Genomic DNA, 22698 nt, shown 5'->3' with positions numbered 1-22698 from the left:
ATCTTAATCTGGATGTCAAACTGGTACCTGAACACAGATTATTGCTTTTAACTGAGTGTCAGAAGATCTACTTCTCATGTAGTATGAATAGTACCCTGCTTTTTATGCCCTGGAAACCATGGCCAAAGCCCAACAATGAGGGGCAATAGGTGCGCATCCCTACTGCTCCTTGCAAGGAAACATGGGCTGGATTTTGAGCTGAGCCGAGCCTGCCCGGCGAGGCGAGGTGAGGAGGAGATGCAGGCTATGGCAGGGAGTGCTGGTTTATCAGGCAGGTCCCGATCACTGGCAGAAACCAGATGTCAGCAGTGCCTGACAGTGCAGGACAGAAAACCCATCGTACCTGTCTTTAAGCACAGCTCATCAAAGTCGAAGCAGCAGCTGTTGTAGCTCTTGCACAGGTTGTCACAGCGGCAGCCAGGAGGCTCTGCCTCTTGAAGTTCAAAGCATCTGTTTTTGCAGGAGCCAGAGGTACTGATCCAGGGGGAATCTGACAGGACTGTGTGGAACAAGAAACAGGGCAACATCTGTCAGGCTGGCAGCGGTGGGATGGGCAGCTCAGCCCCGAGCCACTCGGATGAGCAAAACCTCAGCTACCTGCTCTGGGTAAGGGAACAGGGAGAGGAGAAGGGTTGCTTGAAGAAACAACAGAAAAACCCCACCACTCTCCCTCCCCCCCCCCCCCCCCAAAAAAAAAAAAAAAGAACAAATTTCAATAAGGTTGCTCTTTTGGGGGAGAAAGGGGGAAAAAAAGGAAGCAGCATGCTGTGATAATGTCCTGCAAAGAAACAGCCCCGGCTTCACGTCTGTAACAATCAAGAGATCATTAGCAGAAACTATTGAAGTCTCCAAGGCCCCATTCCAGGAGCTGCAGCTATTCCTCAGAAGCAGGCCTTTGTTTTCAGAAACAAGTGACATTTTCATGGCTGGCTGGGCAGTTTGCATAGGAAAGGACTGTAGTTAATCTACATGCAGTCAGCAGGGCTTGGTTTGCTATACTAGAAGGTGCCAAATCAACATCAAGCACGAAAGAGAACTACGATGCTCTATAAATTAGTGGGGAGGTAAAGCAAGGCTTTTTGGTGGGCTTCTGCAGAGCGTTAAGTTATAAAAACAAAATACAGAAGTATGTAAGAAATCAATATATTTGATGTGTATAACTAAATGGAAGACTGCCAGTCTAAAAACCATGAATAATGTATTAGACTTCAATAATCTATTTATTAGTAAGGGCCCTTACTGTCAAAAACTGATATGTACTTCTCTGCTCTTTTCTCAAAATTTAGTATTTTATACACTTTATATATTTATACATTTTTCCTATAAGAGAGTCCTACACAGCAGCTTATATGAAGCAGGAAAATTGTGTGCTACTCTCTAGGGTTAATCAAATTTTATGAAATAAAATAATGAAAGTATGTTATTCTTTAAAAACAGAGGTGTCCAAGGAAAATTTCACAATGCCTTTTGTTCCTTGAGAGACCTATTAAAATTAAGTCTTTGAAATTGCCTTGGGGTTTGTTTTCTTTTAGACCATGGTTTGGTTTTGGTTTTGGCAAACCTCACCATGATTAGCAGTATGATTTTAAGAGGACTGATGCAATGGCACTTTTGGGAAACAGTTTCTCTGATCTTTTCTTGTATATTTTTCCCCTACTCTTTTACATAGCTGAAAGTTTAGTCTCATAAACTGAGGGGAAATCTCTTCCCAACCAAGATGGCATTATCCCAACACCGTGAGAATGGATGGAAAAGATGATGAAGGGGAAGTTTGGAGGTGACACTGTAGTAGCTGATGTCCCACCAGCTCTCATCCCCAGCACTACTGCTCCACCATTTCCCTTGGAGTGGCACTGGTTGGACACCGGCATAAACCACTTCAGGGAGCAAACCTGGCAGCAAATCAACCCTACAGCAAGATAATGCGTAAGAAAACCAAACCTACCATGGTTGCAGTCATGGATCATGGCAGTGGCAAGGCACATTCATATCACTGCTGGAAAAGGTAGTAGTGGACAACTGTCTCTCTCTGCTTTTGTGTTTTTTTCAATCAGGTCAGTAACACTCAGAGCAACTGACATCATACACACAGTGAAGTTTCACTCTATAGGTACATACCTTGCAAGCATGCTCTTAATGAGCCATCAATATTTTGGCCATCTGGAGTTCCAAAGAGCTAAAGGTCATGTATCTATGCTGGCAACACACAGATCAGTATTTTCATTGCTCACATAAACAGGCCACAAAGCTACGTTAGAAATTAATTGGATGAGAATTGTTTCAAAGCATGCTAACACTCAGATTTTCAGAGATATGAAGTCTTATTCCTTATTATTAATGACAGCTGCTTCCTGCCAATTGCCTCTGAAATTCTGTTACTAAAGAATATTTCCATGTTATTTAGCCTCTTCTAGTACTTTCCTTTGTGGAAGCTAGGTAATATATAATCACAGATCCAGTAAGCTGCAAATCAAAGGTATTGTGGACTCAAAGGCATTACGTACTAGCATACACTATATATCCTTTACACTGCCATTACCCTCTTCATTTCAAAGGCATGAGAGGGAGATCATTTCAGAAGGTCAAAAAACACATGTCAACATGCGTTTAGGAAAGAGAAGGTGTAAACCTGACTGCAGATTACATAAGGGACAGAGTCAACTGCAGCTCAAGGAATGCCTAGCTGTTGTAAAGAGCAGCTCATTTATCAGGAAGCCAGCAGAACAAATTGCCCACAGAGGCTGTGCAATCTCTGATCTTGGAGATTTTGAAGAACAGGTTAGACCAAGATCTGTCAGGAGCACTTCAGTAATAACTGACCATGTCCTGGGATATAGAGAAGGTCTACATAGCTGTTCAAGGTCCCCTCTAGCTCCATCTTCTATAAGTGCTAGTAGGGTTTCCATTTCACATAAGAAAGGTTTAGCCCAGCTACCTTGTCTGTTATTTTTTCACATCTCTTGATAACCACTTTATTACTGATGTGACAAATTATCCTAAATTACTTAGCTAATTCAAGTCACACCTCCTGAGTCAATGTAGGACACTTTCCACATAGCAACACAAAAGAGGACTTGGTTTAATTCCTCTGATCTCTGAATATGTTAAGATCATTCCTTTGTTTATCACGCTTGACCTTGCCTTTGCAGCCAGACCATGATTTTCAGGTCGTGCACAATGCCATGGCGTGGGTACTGGTGCATGCAGAATAGTTTGAAAATATGTCATCAGGAGCTCCATCCCTGGTGAGCATTTTCAATTTAACAGAAACCCCTGTACAGAACAAACTTACACAATTTCAAAATCCTTTTCAGAATCCCTGCATCCCTCCACAGGTCCTGCAATCAGACCATGCAGCAGGCAGAGGGACCTCAACATGAAGATCATCCCCTCCTTATTTAATACATAAAGCTCTCACATCCTTTTCCATGCATTCTTTTTTTGCCAGCTAAGCCCAAAACAAGCATCTAAGGATTGCCTCTTATGTCATAGGTTAGAGAGAAGTTACAAAGGGCAATAGTGCCTTCCTGATTCAGTCCACTGAGGTTATTACATTTCCATTGTAAATGTGTTACATTCACCTTGGAAAGTGCTGTATCAAACTACTTATTCTGATTCTATCTGATTACAATATTTAAAAAAAAAAAAAATCAAATCCATTTACTTCCAGTAGTATTTCAGTCATAGGACTACACAGTATAGACATGCTTACACAGTCATTCCAGGAAGGAGACTACCTGTTAAGACTTTGCCATTTGGGATCCTATGGATCCTATATGGAAGCTATATGGATCAACAAAATAACTATACAAAACATCTGGAATGCAAGTTTTGCTAGGTAATATTCATATTATGCACTTGCATTTCATGTTTGCAGAATGCCATTGAAATAAGTAAAATTTCAATGAAAAGTCACATGAAGTAAAAAACACATCCTAAGTGTTCCAATACAAGAAAGATATGACTCCATTTTTAATGACATGGTTAAAAATCCAGTGAGAAGGATTAGAAAAACTTCAGTGTTTCTCCTTCCAAAATTTAAGCTATGATCCTATCATGACCAAGGAACACGCTTCAAGAGACTGTTAAGGCCATTTTCCCTGAAAGTGTTTAAAAAGATGCCTAGAAACTCATAAAGCAACTAACATACAAAGGCAAAGTTACAAAAAAAAAAAATGGGAGCATTGTTCCTCTAATGTCTTTTAGAAATTTTAAGTCAAAAAATTATTTCAATAAAATAATTTGTTGGGTACAAATATTAAACATCTCAAATGTGTAAAGGCTTACATATCTATACACCGTAAAAAGAGAACAAGGGAAGGTTTTTAAGCATTGTGGTACTTTGTGACATATATTTATAAGGGACTAGGAAAAAAAAACAGGTTTTTTGACTCGTAGAGGAGCTCTATGCTAGATGAAAACTGAAATTTGCTTACAATCATGGCATACCTCTGGAGAAAAAACAAATTGTTCTATACAGTAATGGTTGGTAAGGTGAGTGTTTTGTCAATCCAAAATAATTAACTCTAAACACCAAGAAACTTGGAAATAAATAAGCCAAGGCAAAGTGAAGTTGAAAAATAATTTATACTAATCTTTTATTCTGGCTATTTCATTGCACTAGACTTCTGATGAAGTATAACTGGAAGTCATGAGATTTGGAGAGCCTAAATAGGTTCTTTGATCATAGTGCTTTTAGTTTAAGAAAAGCACCTCTGCAGTGCAACTTTTTACTTTCTCCTTTAGACAGATGTGACTATAATACTTTATTCTTTGCTATCAGATTCTTTCTTTTTTTTACTGCAATAAAAGTAACCAAGCTACATAAACACAGAAGAGAACAAACCCCTCTGTTACTTTTCAGTCTCTCGTTGTTGCACCCTGGACTGGACTACTTCAATGCCAGGTGCTGGTCCAAGCCCACCTGTAAGCAAATTCTCAATAGACTGCCAAAAGTACCCCACCTCCTGCCCTCTTGCAAGAGATCCTGTATTTCTTCCTATTTTTCTGGCGTGCAGAGCTAAGCCTCCTGGTATTGGAAACAGCATGCGGCTCCTGATCCCAGCCCTGGGGGTGCTGAACAGTGCTGGTTGGCTCACCAGAGTTGGCACTGACCAGCTGCAATGGGTCCCCAATATCAGACCTTTGGGACCTCAGTAAAAATCAACTGAGCAGCCCTGCCCTAAAGCTTAGACGGTCACCAGCGAAAGCAAAGCAACTGGCAGTCGGGTGTTGAAGACATGAAATGCAAATCCTTCACGTCACTATCACACACACTACGCAACTCCTCTACAGTTAATGTACTAGAAAATAAGAGAAATAAATTTGTTTTTCAAGCAATTTTTTTTTACTGTTATATAAAGATCAAAAGCAACAGCTGCTATCTTTTTGATCACCTAAAATGCCTCTGCTCAGTCATTAGCAGCCCCAATCGTGACTGTGATTAGACACCAATTCCTGTGAAAGACTGGGAAGAGAAGGACACAGATACATTATCAGGAACGCAACAAACTCTGGCCACGGTAAACAATTTTATAATTAAAATTCACAAGCTATCATTACAGACAGGCACTGCAAATGAACCCTTTCACTTCAGTTATATTAACCAGCTCTAAGTCAATGACCACAGGTCTCCTTTCTCCTGCCAAAGGAAGGAACAGAGACACAAGTCAAGCCTGCTTTTTTTTTTTTTTCTTCTTAAAGAAAAAAAAGCCTAGTTTTCCATTTTATATATTTTTCCACTTGGACTATGCCTGAGCTCACAAAACCCTATACTGCCCCAGAAGACAAACAACAGTCCCTTCTGTGGCACGCTCTTGCTTTCCTCCCAAGAAGAAAGTAGGAGGTGAAAGAAAAACCAGAGGACTCGGTGAGAGCACATCTGGGCGAACACCTGCTCTCCTCTCCCCGGCCCTCGCCGCCGTCAGATGTCTGCCGTCTGCTGTTCACAAACCAGCATGACCTCAGGAGCCACAGAAATCCCCAAAGCTTTTCTCACCAGCGCCTCTTGAAAGCATTAATCGAGTTTCTAGAAACCGCTTCAACAGCTACCAAAATAAAACCAGTACCCTTAAACCCACGGTGGCGTTTCTCTTAGCTCTAGAGGGGAACTGTGCGGAGCACAAAACATGGCAAATGCTACGTAGGAGCTGATGAGACCGGTCCCTGTGAGACTGACAGCGCTCAGTCCTAAAATAAGCTAGATTTTCCATAGTCACATGCACACAGAGCAAAAGTTTAAGTAAATAGGAGACCTATAGGTGAGTCCCAAAGGTCAACTGACTCGGGCTCGGCGAGTTATTTATTTTTCTCTGTATCCTAGAGGGAAAAGGAACAAGCAAACTACTGTTTCGGAGTAGGAGTGGTTTCTGACCACAGTATATAACATAAGGGTATCGCGATGCACAATTTATGCCCGTTACTGTACCTGAGACCGGGCCCTCATCCCATTCTTCCGATCTCCTAAATCGATTCGTTGTAAATCCCATGCAGACATTTACTCCAAAGGCAAAAGCAAATAAAGATATAACCTGCAAAAGCAAAACGGCAAAGTGAGCAAACCGTGCAAAAAGCAGGGCTTCCGAGCTAAGAGCTTTACGATTAAAGGGGCAGAGATGGTCCTCTGTACATTTGAGCTCCCCAGCGCGGCAGTTCCCATCACCGGAGCAGCAGCTGACAGCGTCACCGTTGGAGAGGAACACAAACCAGAAGGGGTTTATGAATAAAACATCTCTCTCTCAAGCTGAAACGCTCCTTTTTGTAGGAACTTATTCAGGAGAGCCGGGCTACTCCTCCTTTAAAAGCAAACACGCTCCCGCTCCTCTCCTCTCCTCCCCTACCTGGTGCGAGTGGACGCAGCCCTTCTTAGCCATACTAGAGAATTCTTGAAAAGCCTGCGCGGCACCGTCGCCTTTTCTTTATAGGGAGCGCAGAGCTCTGTTTGCTCTGGGAGTTCGGGCTATTAGCTACAAGTAATCCCACCTGGTGAGGTTGACAGGCTCGTGTGATTTGTCCAGGGGGTGATTTCATCATGTTTCACTCACAAATCGCAGCTCCGAGTGCAAGAAGCTCCAGGCATCATCCCTCGCTGTGCCCTCCCCCCAAACACACACACACACACACGCACGCACGCACGCTTTTATGTGGTTTCCTCTGGCAAAGCAGGGCTTTCTTGTGTTGCTGCGGCCAATAGCTGTTCCTGCTCGTTTTATTCTCCTCGCAAAAGTAACATGGTTAAAAGAGAAACCAAATGCGTCTCCATCTGGCTCGGAGAAGGGGGCGGGGGGGAGAGCTCACTCGGAGCTGCGAGATGAAAATACCCCGATGCCACCCCCCTCGAATGTCACCCGGCGTCGCAGCGCGGTGGGCGCGGGGCGAGCAGGCAGCCCCGGCTGGCGACCTCGGGGCGGCCGGGTGGGCGTCGGGAGCTCGGGCGCCCGTCTCACTCCCCGAGGGTGCTCCCGAAGTTTCTAACCGGGGTGCAGAGCAGAGTCCCGTTCCCCCGTCCCGTCCCTTCCCCCCCCCCCAAAAAAAAAAAACCAAACTGGGGACACCTTCAGAGCGCGGGGTTATTTTTCAACTCCCTTCTCCCGTGCTGCTGTGGCGGTGCAAGGCTCGGAGCGATGGAAAGGCAAGCAGTTTTATCTGAATAGCTGGAAACCGCAGACTTCCAGAAAGGAAGGGAAGTGACACGTTCCCTCTGCCCCACATTTTCCCATTTTCATCAACAACAACAGAAAGCTCGGGTGTTTGGGTAAGAGCTTCTATTCACAAGGCAAATGATAATGCTGAGCAGAATTACGGTTCAAATCGGTGGCTTAAATATTATTTGCCGAGGCAGATTACTTACCAGTGTAGTTTGCCACTTTTTTCTCTGATGAAAGCTTCTTTCATTTAAGTGTTTACTAACAATTACATTTAAAGGGACAGAGTCAAGTTTTGTAAGTTCTCGGATGGGCTGAGCTTCCCTTGGGACCTGTCCCATATTCTATACTGGCATTAAGAAACACAGTACAGTCTTCTTTAAATTATCTTGCAGTCTTAAACACATACAATTTTGAGCTTTGTTCAGAGGCACCTTTTACCTGCTACAATATCTTTCCTTCCCCACCTTGTAGCTTTACAAGGCAGAGGCTAAAAAGCCTGCCTCTTTGCTACCCACCTCTTGCCAGCCTGCCAGCCTTTGCTAGGAGCTGATCCTTTTTCATGCAGTGTCTTAACCAAAAGTGGCTCCATTGTGCAGCTGCATCTTTGCACTGCAAGCCTCAGGGATATGTAATTAGCCTGAGAAGACCTACATCTTAGCTACACCAGGACAACATATTCCTCTCCCTTGAACAGACCAGGATTGTAAAGTCAAGACCCATCTAATGTTCACTTCATCGCTAGCTGGGTTGAAAATGAAATAGGTTGCAATAGGCGAAGTTTTTCTAGCAAAAAACCTGTGCATAGAGGTCTGGAGAAAAGTAATCACCAAAATTTTTACTAGCTGTTCCTATAAAATTCTTCACCCTTAGTCTCCGGTATATCCTGTGGTTAAACAACTTCACCCCCAAGTACTAGGTAAGTACAGCAGTGTGTGACTGCAGCAGAAGGGTAACCAAAGGTGTCACAAATAAAATCGCTCAACAGTGTTGCCTATGTATCTCAGCTAATGAAGCTCATGATTTCATGGGCAAAACACAGGAATCAGCAGCCCCAAGCTCTCCTCCTGCCTGCAACCCTCAGGTCACTGAGTGACCCAGGCAAAACACAACAGAATTTTAAAATCTGGTGGCCAATTTTGAGTGTCCAAGCCAATACATCCAGCCACATTTTCAGAGATGCTGAGCTTTTGCTGTTCCTGCATATCTTCCTAATGCACAGGTGCTCAGTTCTTTCGAAAGAAAGTTCCTACATAAGGTAAAAATGGCCACCCAGAAAAATAAAGCAAGAAACAAAACCAAAAAACACAGCATGATGGATGACTTCTACTGATTTGAAAATACATATTTCATTTTTCCATTCATGTAACCTCTCTGGAGCTTGTAAACTGCACAATTTCACATAAATAGAGGAGCTCATTTTATGTTTCCTGGTCTGTGTTACAAGTATTAATTAACCTCCTTTGTAAAATCCTTTAGAACTATAGATGATGACGACGCTGAAACTGCTAATCTTTTTCATATGTGTTATGTAAGACACATTTTCCAGTAGCTCTGAACTGACCGCATACTCAGATGCACAATCATCTTTTTGTCACAAGGGTTCTGCCTGAAGCCACCCCACAGATGCACAAGGAACTTATTAGCATAAACAAGGTCCAATGATTTTGTTCAGGCAAGATTTCACTGCTGGGATCCCTGACAATTAACTTTTTTAGCAATTAATTGCCATTTTACTCATCAGAACAGGAAAGACTAAAGCTGAAACAACGTATTTCTGGCCCAAGAATGCAACGGTTCAGTGCAAGTTTTAGGGCTTAAATGAAACACGCTAAACAGGAATTTTAACAAGATCAACAGAATAAGAAATGCCTCTTCATCAGTTATGGTGCATAAGAATTAGCCTTTGGCTTTTATGGCTTAACATGATCATGCTGATTATTATTTAACTGGGGATGCAAAACTTCCAACCAGCCACTAGGTGACACTTCACGAGAAGTTCATTCCTTAACATTTCCACAGTTACAAGCATTCCTGTTCTGCTACTCTACAGAGTTAATATAAGAAAGACAATATATGCAGTCTTATGTAAAACTGACTTTTCTTGACCAGTTTTTTTATTAAGAAAAGAAAATGCAGAGAAATCAAGTATATTGGCTGAGTCAGAGATTGGGGATGGAGTGGACTCTAGAGAAATGAGCCTTTTTAGCTACTCATCTCCGCTTTGCACTGGATGCTGGATGCAGCCACATCGGGTGACTGGGGGACTAGGATAAAATCCTCCAGTACGCTTGACAGCAGTATGAAAGGCAGAAAGGTGAAGGACTTCTCTAAATTGTCCCAGAGCTCTCACCCCTCCAAACACAGCTTCCACATATAGTTGTGGCCAAGAAAAACAGTTAGCCAGGTCCATGAAATAGCAATTTCAAAGAACAAAACCTTTTGATAAACTATAGAAATTCAAGCAGTACCCACATCAAGCCTCCTCAGATACAAGCACTGTGAAACCAAATAAGCTTCCAGCAGCCTAAGTGAACATAGGAAGATGTGGGTACCTCGCTGAAAACACCCTGAGGGTTTTTAGCAAAACCAAAGAGGCACAATATAACAAGAAGAGCTGATTCCTGTGTATAAAGGACTTTAAACCATATTTTTATAGGACTTTATAGACCAAAACCAAATATCTTTGGCACTCAGCCAGCGCAGTGACTGATAAATGAGGCGGAGAAGGAAGGGAAAGCGAGAGTGTGAGGGCAAGGGCAGCAAAAGGATAGCAAAGCCAGCCAGGGGCAGCAGTGAGGACTCCCTCAGCAGAGATCAGCCCAGAATCCAGGCTACAGCCAAATACAGGAGCCCAGAAATGTGACTGTACAGCCTGGGTATGCAGGAAAAAATACAGAGTTGCTGAAGGACGAGGGATCTGTTATCTGCTCAGTTTGCAAGAGTACCACTGAAACCCTCACAACAGGGTTACTGAGAAATCCTCCTTACCTGAGGGAGGCAAAACGTTCCAGCAAGTGACAGATTTCAAATGGTCGGCAAGCTGGCTGGGAAACAAAAAATTACGATCTGATCATAAAGGGTAGGAAAGGACACAGATGTTCACATGGATGCATTAAGGCGGTAGGCAGAGTATAGAGGAAAAGAAGATATTAGCATAGACAAGGGTCAGACCATCCCTTCCTTGCACTTTAGAACATGTTGTGAAAGTTGCAGAAGCTTCTGCAAGCATCTTTTTCTCTTACACACGTAAAAACTGCATTTTGTCAAGAAGGCAATTTCCCTGGCAGAGGGCACAGGACCGACTGGTAAGGAGCTGCATCGCCGTGCCTGCTGCTACCTCATGACACTAGGAAGACCCACAAACCAGGCTGTGCTCATGAAAGTACACCGTCCTCACCGCAGTGCCTCAAAACACCACCTGACAGCACCTTGAGGCTTGACTAACAGTCACCAATTATCTGTCTGCTCATTACCGCCCTGAGGGGAAAGGTATGCAAACTATAGTGCCTGCTGCACTGGAGGAGTGTGCTGAGGATGACTTTCTTGGCCAGAAAGATCCATGAAGGGGTGCCAGACCCTCAGGGACGATCATAGACAACTTAAAGTCTTCAAAATTGCAGTTTGCTGCAGCACAACCCCTGAGGCACCAAGTGCCTTAGGCACGTATAGGTCCATCAACATTTCTGAGTACCCTACATAATGCCTGTGGGATTCACAGGGCTGGGAAGTGAGCACCCGGATCCAGCCCAAACCTCACTGAGGACGACCAGCAAAGCACGTCGCATCCCTCCTCACCTCACCCTCCTGAAAGTGTTCTCCCAGAACACCTACCAAACCACACGTCCTGCACAAAACACAGGTGTATTTGGTGCATGCCTGTCCGAAACTGAGCCTACATGCTCTGCCTACCCAGAGAGAGAAGAGGAACCGCCAGCCAACGGAGGACCTGAGTCCTCATGTAGAACATTTGTGTACTCTCTGGGATGAGGACTGAAACCCAGGTCAGTAGCCTGGTGGAAAAAAAGGAGGGCATGATGCAGTAAAGAAATAAATTATCCCACACCCCATATCAGATACAACAGCTTCAGTAGCTAAAAGAGGGCTGTGGATTTGGTGACAGCACTGCAGCTCCTGAAGCTGCCTCTGATGGCTGTGGAGGGGCCTTAGCTCAAGTGTACCCTACACACGCAGTCACCATTTGTGCCTGCACACCAGGCGAGCAAGGTTTATAAGCGAGGTCACATCTTTTATCAAAGCAGCTAGGTTAGCTGGAAAAAGGAGAGAAGTTTTCAGTGTCCTGAAGAAAGCTTTGAGTGCCTGAATGCATGTCTCTCTCCTCCCAGCTAATAGACCAATCGCTCCAACACAGGGTATTACCCTTCTCCCTGTGAATTGTACACGTGACAGCAACAGCATTAACACTGGTCCAACATGTATACCTTCATCACCTTCAAAGAAACTAACGCTTTCCCAATTCAGTTTCTGGACAATATTACTATTATTACGAAGCAGCACAAGTACTTCGCTAAAATGCACTGAGTTCAGAACTATATTTCTTAAGATAATCATATATAAAAATTTTAGTATGCTGCAGAATAAAAACTGTTCCATGACGAAAAATCACTTCTTCGTGGAGGATATGAATGAGTGAACCACGGAGCCAAAGAGGCCGTCTGTGGTTTTAATGCAGTTCATGAGAGGCTAAGTATGTCTTCAGGTCCTCATCCTTGCTTTCCACCGCTTGAGATGGTGACGGGTGTCGCAGGTGCCCATCAACAGCTTTAAATCCATCTTTTTAAAAGAGATGTAGGCTTCTAGTGGTGTGAAAATCACCCACCTACCGCCTGACAGTAGTCTGGAGGTCTCAAGGGCCTTGCATGGTGCCTTGCATGCGCCACACACAATCATTGTTAATTTATTTGAATTTTACAGGTGATACAATCTATTCTGTCCCACAAAAACCACAGCCCTTTAGAAACAATGAGTTAAAGCTAAAAAAGAAAAATAGCAAAAACAAAAACAAAGATGGGAAAGCTGCTTAAAGATGCAATAAAGCAGGTTTTCTAGACTTCAAGTCATATTCCTAGTTTCTTTGTATAACTTATATGTACATCCTGTACCATCCTTTACCTTTCTCAGTAGAATATTAGCTTTGAATTTCCTGGGTATATAAAACTTCTTGTGGGGACTTCTACAATAATCCTGTGACATATCTCTCTTACTTAATCACGTTTACCCTCAGCCCAAACTCTATTTTGGCACACTTTTCAAGCTCAAGGCTTGGATATGATTAAAAAATTTCCAAGTGCTAATCTCTTCCCTACAAGTAAAATGTGGATATAATTAATACTGGTTTGTTTACTTTGAGTTTGTTTTCTTTGCCAAACAAAAGTTTCTGTTTGTTTGTTTGAAATGTCTTTTTTTAAAATGTTTTTGGTATTTGGATCAAGAAAGAAGTATTTTAATTAATATTTTTCTTCTTATTAATCTAAAAAACCCCACTGATACTTTCTAAATAGCAAAATCTTATTTGATTTCCGTTTAAAGAGATATGTTACTAGGAATTTTGTTCTCAGCTTGCCTGCAGTTGAGGCTTTGGACATCCATGCTCTGCAGCACCAATATTTCTTCCGGGGAAAACGCAGAGTAGGCTCAGACTGGAAACAGGATTCCCCCACAACAAATAGGGACATGCCTTCACGTGGGCACATTTTCCTCCTGTTTCTGTGCATAAGGAGGCATCTCAAGAGTGAAGAACTGGCTGCTGTTATGGTGACCTATAAGTGTCTGCACCTATGAAAGCTTTTTTTGGCACAGTAAATGAATGCATGAACATAGAACAGGCTGTGGCAGTGTTGCAGTTAAGACATGAACACAAGTCCGATTCAAGTGCCAGCTATTTTATTTGCATAAGGACTGCAAGACTGCACCACTAAATGCAATCACTCCAGCATAAAGACAAGGAAATACTCTATTAAAAAAAATCCTGAAGAAAGTAGGACAGCCAATGAGGAAGAGATGTCCTCTGAAAAAGAAAAATAACAATTATTAAAAGCTGCCTTATCTGATTCACTGAGTGGCCCCATGAACACTTATGTGGAGAGGGATACAATACGAACTGTACAGGCTTTTGCTCAAAGAAAAATGCATAAAATGAGGACACAACTAACACTGTCACAAACTTAGTCCCATCTGCAACTCCCTTTGGGGGTACTCATTTATCTCATAGTTGAAAGACACATCTTTATAACTTACACAAGCTTAAGCTATCCCCAGCTGTTCGGAGGTATTTGATTAACTTGGAAATAACTGGATTTTCTGCCCTTTTCCTTCAGAACAGTCCTTGCCATCACTTCTACCCCTCTCACCTCGAACAACCATTCCTAGGGCCACACTGCGACTCAAAACAGGTTAAAAAATTCCCTGCCTTTGATAGATTTTGCAGTTGGATGAATTCCCCGCTCTGGTCCTCAGCCCTGGAAGCAGCATGTCTGTGAGACACGGCTTGCTGCAAACTGCTACCGCTTCTGAACCCCAAGCCGGGTTCTGTAAATAAGCAGCATCCCGTGGCCAGGGGAGCGGAGGGCAGAGCACAGACAAGCTCTTCTCTGCCCCCCAACTCTCTGCTACTCCCAGGGGAGCAGTGTCACCGCAGCATACGCTCAGCTCTCCCCGTTTCTTAACATGCATCTGCTGCTGCCTGTTTCAAGGGCAAAGCACAAAAGTGTAAAACAATTGCATATTACTTTTGAGGTCATTTCGGACAGATGGGCCACTTTCCCAGCATCACAAATTTTCCTAAGTTGAACCGTGTCACCACCACTTTAGTTGAATGCCAGCTTTTTTTTCTGATTACAGCCAAGTGCAAAGATGACAAATGTAAATACAAAGGGAAAAACGTCCTGTTGGAACAGTACTCCTGTTTTCTACAGGTGAGAAAAGTATAAGCAACATTTCAACAACAAAACAATGTGATCCCTTGCTGGATTTTTTTTTTAAAACCCACATCATAATGTGCAACTGAATAAATTTCAAGCTCTGCAGGAATGCAATATAAAAAAAATGAAGGAAAGTGCTAGAAATCAAAAATATGCAATCCTGTGCTAGCATGGGTTTGCATAAGGATTATCAGGGGTTTTTTTGAAGTAAATACTTCTTTCACCTTTGCAGCATAAAACTTTGGAAAGGAGTAAAGAAGCATTTTTTTAATGGATTGAACAAGTAGACTGTAGTGAAAATCTGGCCACTTAAATATTGATAGATTTCTTCAATATTTTAAAGCAAATAATCTTACTGAATTAAGTTTTGTTTAACTTCTTTTTTTTTTTTTCATCTAGCAATACAAGATTTTCAGAAATAATAGGTTCTTTGGTTTAGTGATTGCTGACTGCTGTAAACCAAAAGCAGCTCTGCTTTGGTCAGCCTTCACAGAAGGCTCCCCACCCCAGTAAATCTCTTTTTCACAGCAGACAAGAGTAAAGTCAGCTTCAAATTATGTTTGTTGAAGTTTCTCAGGGCAGAGACAGATGTTCCTGGGCATCCACAGAGAGCCTGCAAAACAGCTGGGACTATTTAATTTAGCGTCCTTTCACTGTCCATTCCTCCCCCTTCTCCAAGATGCTGCAACCAAACACCTTTGAAGGCAACATCTGATCTAACCCATGTAAAAAGGACTTGAGTAAACTCCCGCTCTGGTGAAGAGAGTGGAGACACTCCTTTTCTAGCAATAGCTTTGCTAGCTGAAGGAAAGGCCTCCAGTGCCTGCTGTCCCTGCTCAGGTGTGCAAACTCAACATTTCATCCTTTTGGGTGAGGAATTGCCCAGCCCAGCTGCTTCTCCCTCCCCGCTGCACCACACTGACTATAGGCGTTTCACTGCTTGGGTGATTGTCCTCCAGCCTGGTGCTGAGGAACACTATGATTAAATCACCTTTAAAAAAACCCCTTTGGGTAAAGAAGCCAGGATGGACGATGGAAACAGGCAAGGAGCAGCAATATCTTCAGGTGACAGCTGAAGTCAGCAGAGAAGTACCCCTACCCCTGGGGCAAACCAGGTTCACTTTGCACTGAGACAGAGCAGGAGCACAAACAAGCTTCCTCTGTGGTAGCTTAAGCCATGACAGCTGTTTTGAAAATGAGTATCGGACTATAACCTCATGTTCATACCCCTGCTTGTAGGCAGCCTAAGCCTGCCGAAGCATCAGCTTGACTCTGCAGATAATTCAGCATGGTTTTGAGAGGTATTGGATTAAAAAAATGACACTAGGAAAGCTTCTGCTTTCCTTGCTTCCTACTCTGATGCATTATAAGTAAAACAAATAAGCCAACTCCAAAGCCCCATTGTATAAGGGCAGGTGGAAGTGCAGTCAGACTGCAGGACAGGGGGCACAGGGCAGAGGCGTGGGAGGCTTTTGGAGAGGTTGCAGCTTCAGCAAATAAACCAGGCCTGACGCTGCCAGCAGCAACTGCCAGGACAGCACGGTAGATGAATGGCACCCGGTATCCCATGACTGTCACAGCCATCTCCTACCATCTGTGGGGAATGCTGGGTTGGCTGGGCAGAGCAATGGAAGGGCATAAAAAGACATCTTAGTGTTGGGGGTGAAAAGAGACAAAATATATTAGGAGAACAGAGCTTTGGAGATTCCAGAAGAGAATCTTTCCTTCTTGTTCCCTCTATTGTGGGCCTTGGGGGGAGGAAAGCATCCTTGTGATCTCTGCTCTATTTATTGTTAATGCTCTGTTTCAGCTGTACTCTACCCCACAAGTCCAATATACATTAAGGAACATCAAAAAATTAGAGCCTATTTAGGTGTATTGAATTTATGTGGTCAAGCACAAATGCCCTGAGTAATTAATCCTTTTGGACTCGGCAGCCAGCTGAGATTGGGACCCTTCAGGTTGTTTCTTTAAGAGAGGACTCAGATTGTGGCATCAAGTGATTCTTTGGTACAATCCTGTCGTTTACAGAGAAAGTACAAAAAAATGCTGTTTCCCTGAGCAGGGAAAGGAATCCTATTGTTTTCGATATCCAAGAAGCACTTAAGGGCTTCTTACATTTATCCTGAATGAAGGGCCATCAGCTCCAAGGGAATTTCACCCAATTTTATAGCAGCATCCCTTCCCTCTGTCCCACCTGGGAGGGGTGACTTTGTCTGGGGTTTGCCTATTGTCTTCACTGCCACCTTAGCTGTGCAGCCTCAGCATGGAAAGAAAGGAAAGCAAGCATTTACAGGTGATAGCAACTCAATTACTTACAAAGTGTTTTTTCATCAGGACATTTTCTCCTCACCCCCTCGTAGTGGCCATTTTTCTCATCCACAGGATGTTTTTGATTGTCTCAGACAAAATTCCTTTTAGGGGTGCAAAGAAAGCCTTTAAGGAATACCCAAAATGACTGAGGAAACCATAACTCTCCTGGGCTGAGCCACATGCTTCTAATGTCACCTGCTGCAGGTACCAGACCACAGCCACAATCTCATACTCTTCTTTTTCCAAAGGTGGCTGAACCAAACCCTGTTTTTTCTTTATACAGCCTATGAAGTCTTTAAGTATTGCACCCAACATCCTTCACTGATCCTGATACAGATGAGGGCCAGGCCTATTCCCACCATCCCACTCACATCTGAGGCTGATGCTGAAATACCAAACCATGGACTGGTGCTGCCAGAGGGGTGGCAATTTGTTACAGTCCCTGCAGTTGCAATCAGAGTTCCTCTGTGCCAGCTTTGGTAGCCCCAACACTGAATTTGGTGCAGGGCTGATCCCCCGGTCCCTCTGCTGCTGCAACAACATGGGTTCCTCACCACCATCCTGTCCCAGCTCCAGCAACCCCCACCGTCCCTTGGCCCATTCCCTCGTTCTCCTGCCATGGCTGGAAAAGGTTTTCAACCTGTCATATTCATCAACAGCTCCAGGGACATACATCTAATATGACTAAAAAGCTTCTTCTGCAAGGGGAAATATACAGCAGTAGGTGAGCAAATACTCTGAAGATAGTAAGTTCTACCTTGAAATTCACTTTATTGTCTTTGTCCTTTTTATTGCTATTTATCAAGAGTGCTGGTGCATCCTGCTGCATCAAAATCTCTCCAGTCTCAAGGACTCGCATTTAAATAGGGCAGTTTGGAGCAATTCTGCAGAGCTGAGCTGCTGGAGTCAAGTCATTGAAAACACAGGGTGTGGGATGGGGTGTCCCTAGGTTGTATTCCTCCCCTCTGCTTTGTTACGCTGTTTGCAAAGTGCTGAGGGAAGTGTCCAAATTCTGTCCCAGATTTGCACAGGGCGCTCTGTAAAACCTGGAGTGATTCTGTGTGGAGCCTGTTCAGAGATGTCCTGCCTGCACTGACTCTGACAACTTTTGCTACAGCATGGACAGAGCTGTAAAAGCATCCTTTCTTCCACTCCACACATTTCCCCCTTGCAAATTATCCGTGTCTGGCAAAAGAATGACCTGGTGGGATGGCTTGTGTGTAAACACAAGTGTATGGACCTGTCTGGGAACACCTCCTCATGGGTTAGTCCTGGCTAAGCACATGTGTGGCCCAGCAGCCTAAGAAGCACGCCCTGCCTTGTCCCTACAGCTACCTGCATTTCGACACATGCCAATACACAGCCAGAAGCTTGAAATTTGGCATTAGGTCAAAAAGCCTCTATGAACAAAGTGGTATTACCTGGGACGGTTCATATATCCCAAGTTCTTGGAGCACCACAGGCGTAAGAGGAAGGACCTCAGCTGAACATGCTATTTAACAAGCAGCAAGAAATAAATTGCTGTTTAGAGAATAAAATGGGAAATTGCAGTAATGGGGATGGGAGGTAGCTGCCATGGGAGGGAGGGTTTAGGAGAAGAATGGTAGGAACAACTCTGGCCGTGATCCATATATGATGTGCAGGCTTCTCACCAGATTACATGGGAGGAAAAAATAAGGTTATGTGAAGGACAAATTCCCAAGAACTCCTCAAAAAAAACCCAAAAAACCAAACCAAAAGCCAACGAAGAAGTGAGTGATAGCAAAGCCAGAGACAACTTCCAAAACGAGAAGGCTTTCAGGTTAAAAACTTTAAATAGCCAAAAAATACATGGAAACAGAAGATCAGAGGATGAAAGTCCAGAAACAGGTAAAACTGTGCATTATTTTTATAAATATGAGGTCAAGATTTAAGGCTTCTGTACCGGGTGTCCATGCCCAGGCGCTGGCAGTGTGGCTGCAGGGCGGCCTCTGTGAGGAGAGGCCAGGGCTGCCCTGGGCCGGACACGGCCGGTTCCAGCCGGTCCCAGCCGGCTCCAACAGACCCACCGCAGGGCACGCCTGAGCCCCTCAGCCAAGATGGTGGTGCCTCTGGTAAAACGTATTGAAGAAAGGGTAAAAAATGCTGTGCAGGCAGCGAGGAGTGAGGGGAAAACTGTGAGGAACAGGCCTGCAAACACCATGGTCATGAAGAAGGAAGGGAGGAGGTGCTCCAGGTGCCGGAGCAGAGATTCCCCTGCAGCCCGTGGAAGAGACCTCAGTGGAGTGGGTTTATCCTGAAGGACTGCAGCCCGTGGGAAGGGCCGACACTGGGGCAGGGAGACGTGTGAGGAGGAAGGAGCAGCAGAGAGGGGCTGTTATGGACTGATCACAACCCCCCATGCCTCTCGGGGTGGTGGGTAGAGGAGTCAGGAATGAAGGAGTGAAGTTGAGCCTGGGAAAAGGAGGGGGGGGAGAAAGGTGCTGTTTTAATTTTTTGGTTTTGTTTCTCACTTTCTACATCTATTTCATTGGGCAACAAATTAAGTTAATTTTCCCCAAGTCGAGTCTGTTTTGCCCATGACGGTAATTGGTAAGTGATCCCCCTGTCTTTATCTCAACCCATGAGCTTTTCCATCTTATTTTCTCCCCTTGTCCTGTTGAGGAAGGGGAGTGAGAAAGCGGCTGGATGGGCATCTGGCAGCCAGCCAAGGTCAACCCACAACAGCTTCCTATTACAAATCTCTACAAGATATTATGAAATTAGGTAAAGAAGAAAGCTTATAGATTAAACATTTGAGGCACTTCACAATAAAAATAGTGGAAGGAGGGCACGAAGTCTCCCACAGAAATGAAAAGAGAGCGGCTGGACAGGAATTGTATAAGAAGGGGAGGCATTTGAGGATACAATTTATCTCCCAGTCACAGATGTAAGGAAGGTCCATCTGCAATAGGAGAAAAGCTCTGTCTGGCTCAGGGCGAGAAGACAGGAGCTGAGCATACCTGCTGTTATTTTGTATTTCTAATCTCTTTTCATCCAATTTTTCATGTACAGCACTAGCAACTGGAACTTCTAAGCAATGAAATTTAAACAGCACACAACAGCAAAATAGTTCTCCAATGCTGATAGAGCCCATATGTATTTATTTAATATGTTTACATTTCTTTTTGTATTGAAGTGACAGTGACCCCGTTCTCCTTTACTCTAAATGTGTGGAGCACACACAGTTTCATGGGTTTTGAGACAAAGAAAGCCTATGAGATCATTTGGTCTAACACACTGCAAACATAGTCATCATTTCACCCGGTGATGAGCCCAAGGGAGGGTGCATCCCAGCTGGGCTAGCGTGGGAGGCATGGGGAAAGCACCACTGGGACGTTCAAAAGCCCTTGTCCAGCAAGGTGCAGCAGAGGTCAAGGATGCCACCAGCTTTGCAAGCACATGAAAACCAGTTTGTGTTACTGGTGTGTCGCCAATAACAGGTTTTGCTCTGTTTCTATAAGCGACCCATTAATTTGGTGAAGCGCCATAAATGAGTACTTAAAATAGCGCATGGGAATTCAGACGAGGTGGTGCTAGCCCCAGCCTTGCCAGAGGCAGTCTCATGCCACCACCTTTCATTCATCTCTCAGAAATATTCATTACCTCCACTTCCAGTTCAACTAATGTCAGAGGATTACATTTGGCGTCCTTGGGTAAAGGCTGCTATGTGAGCGCTGTTATTAGCAGCTGCAGTTTTGAAGAATGATGCTAACATATCTTTAGCTATCTGGCATTCAAACTCAGCTGGCATCCTCGATGAATAATTGGAAACCTCCCCAATGTAGTGACTTTAAACTCATAGTTTAACCATCATATTACATCCTCTGCAATAAGGCAAGAATTTGTAGAATAAATATTGCTACACAAATGGACCACTGTTTTGTTTTCTTAACATCCTATACAGGCCAACCTGCTAGGAGGAAACATTTCTACAGCCTTAGGCTTCATGAGAAGCTCTTTCGTAATCTAAAAATATCCGTAGCCATCCCTGAACAGTTGAGCAGGTCACCTGTGGGCAGCCAATGTTAGGGGCAGAGTCGGCCTCTTCTTTCTTTTAGGTACAGGCACTGCCCCGCTACCTCTCCTTACCCACCAGGTCCTAATCTGCTGGCCCCCAGCCCACCTCCCCACAGCACATCCAGCGCAGAGGGCTGGGGCACTCGTGGAAGCTGCAGACAGACACCGCTCCGGTAACGCAGTCTTTCAAAGAAAGGGAGCAATACCTGCTTCGCAACAGAAATGCTCTATTCTTGAATCTGACAAGTCAGCGCCTTGCTTTAACTTGCAGAGCTCAGCGTTTCCATCACAGATGTGGTGGCAATAAGGAGCAGCCTGCACAGCACTGACGCATGCTGACAGGAAGCTTCCATAGAGCAGTAGTAATTAGAAGCAAATCATAATTAAAATCTAAGCAAATCAGAAGCAAAAGAGACTCAGAAGAAGGACCCAATGATTAATACTTCAAAATCAGAGCAACCAAAATCATTATGAGTCCAACCATATGGAGGGGAACTACAAGGCATGCACTGTTTTATTAACTTCTTATCAACTTGCCTTTCTAATCAGCACTTTACATTTGTGGCATAGGGAGTTATGAAAAAAATTACAGATCCTTGAGGTGTTACTGCCCTGATTAAAGAAATCCATATATTTCCTCTGGAGAAAAAGGCTTAGGTAGAGATGCCTATAATAGGAACCTTATCTAGACAGATTGCCTTTAAGACCAGGACTTTGCCAGTGAAGCTCCAGACACTGGAAATTTTAATATAAATCAAAAGCCAAGTGATGTCGGAGTTTTAAACTCATGATTATGTACTTGCATAATATTAATATTGTAGGAGGTAAATACAAAGAAAACACAAGATACTTTGCTTGTGCCTGTGCTGGATGCCAATTTTAACATTGCTAAAAGGTAACTATATATATATATATATATATATATATATATATATGAAAGGCAGTTTATATTAAAAAGGCTAAGAGAGAAGACATCTTCAGAAAGCAAAACAAGCTATAAGAGATCTACTATGGTTTTTAAAATACATTTTCTTCTCTGTGCATTAAGTAATACTTTCTACTGTAGTTATGAATCAGAGCACTTCCAACATCGCCCCTGAATGCACATTGAAAGGGCTTCCAACTTGCCAAATCCCAATCCAATTTGCACTTGGCAAAAACACATTCTTGCTACTTCATAGCCTGACTTTGCTTGTAATTATATTTATTTAAGACTACTTTAACAAGCCAGAAAAACACACGGGGCGGAAGGGGAGGGAAGATGCGCCTACCGTACCAGCGGGTCTTTTTTCTCCATGACTGAAGCTTGACTTGGAAGCTTCCCTTCACACTGGCCCCGGCAGTGGCTCCTGGCCGATGCGCTTGCCCAGGGAGGTCGCGGGCTGCCTTGGCCCCCGGCCAGCTCTCGGGGGGCTGCCTGCCCACCCTGGGCCTCAGACCCCGATGCAGCACGGCTGAAGTCAGGGTGCCAGCTGCCCCGGCAGGACAATGGCTCCATTGGGAGATAGCTGGGGGACAAAGGCGCTGCTTTCAGGAATGATTTTATATGCACACATGTGACCTTTGCCTGAAATGACTCTATGGAAAGCGTCCCTGTCCTGAAGCTCTGCTTTCAAATGCAGCGGTCTGAGGCGCTTGCTTAATCTGTCCTTTTTTTCCCTTTCTTTTTTATTTTTTTGCCACGGATGCCTCAGGAGAGGTCATGTGCAGATAACAAGGTGGTACTGAGCTCTTTCTGATCATTTAATAGAGCTATTCAGTAA

At 43.9% G+C, this 22698-nt stretch overlaps 1 protein-coding gene across 9 annotated transcripts in view; it reads right to left on the bottom strand.

Annotated features, from left to right (window-relative positions):
- The window catches only part of ENPP2 (ectonucleotide pyrophosphatase/phosphodiesterase 2), a 73770-nt gene extending 51331 nt beyond the window's left edge, over positions 1–22439 (bottom strand). For 2 of the 9 annotated variants that reach the window (XM_030012359.2, XM_030012360.2), the window contains exons 1-3: positions 22212–22439; positions 6428–6530; positions 344–499 (exon numbers count right to left, since the gene is read on the bottom strand). In XM_030012359.2, the coding sequence (XP_029868219.1) occupies positions 344–499; positions 6428–6530; positions 22212–22433 (481 nt within the window). In that variant the 5' untranslated portion in view covers positions 22434–22439. Of the gene's footprint in view, positions 1–343; positions 500–6427; positions 6531–6628; positions 6729–6839; positions 7323–7553; positions 7575–7849; positions 8000–22206 lie in introns of those variants that run through there. The other 7 variants (XM_030012364.2, XM_030012365.2, XM_030012367.2 and 4 more) reach the window with 6 other exon arrangements.
- Between the last annotated feature and the right edge of the window lie 259 nt (positions 22440–22698).

Source organism: Aquila chrysaetos, chromosome 4 (assembly GCF_900496995.4).
Source record: "Aquila chrysaetos chrysaetos chromosome 4, bAquChr1.4, whole genome shotgun sequence".
In the NCBI taxonomy this organism is placed as follows: Eukaryota; Metazoa; Chordata; class Aves; order Accipitriformes; family Accipitridae; genus Aquila; species Aquila chrysaetos.
Note: the sequence above shows the minus strand (reverse complement) of the source record. Positions and strands in the feature narration are given on the sequence as shown.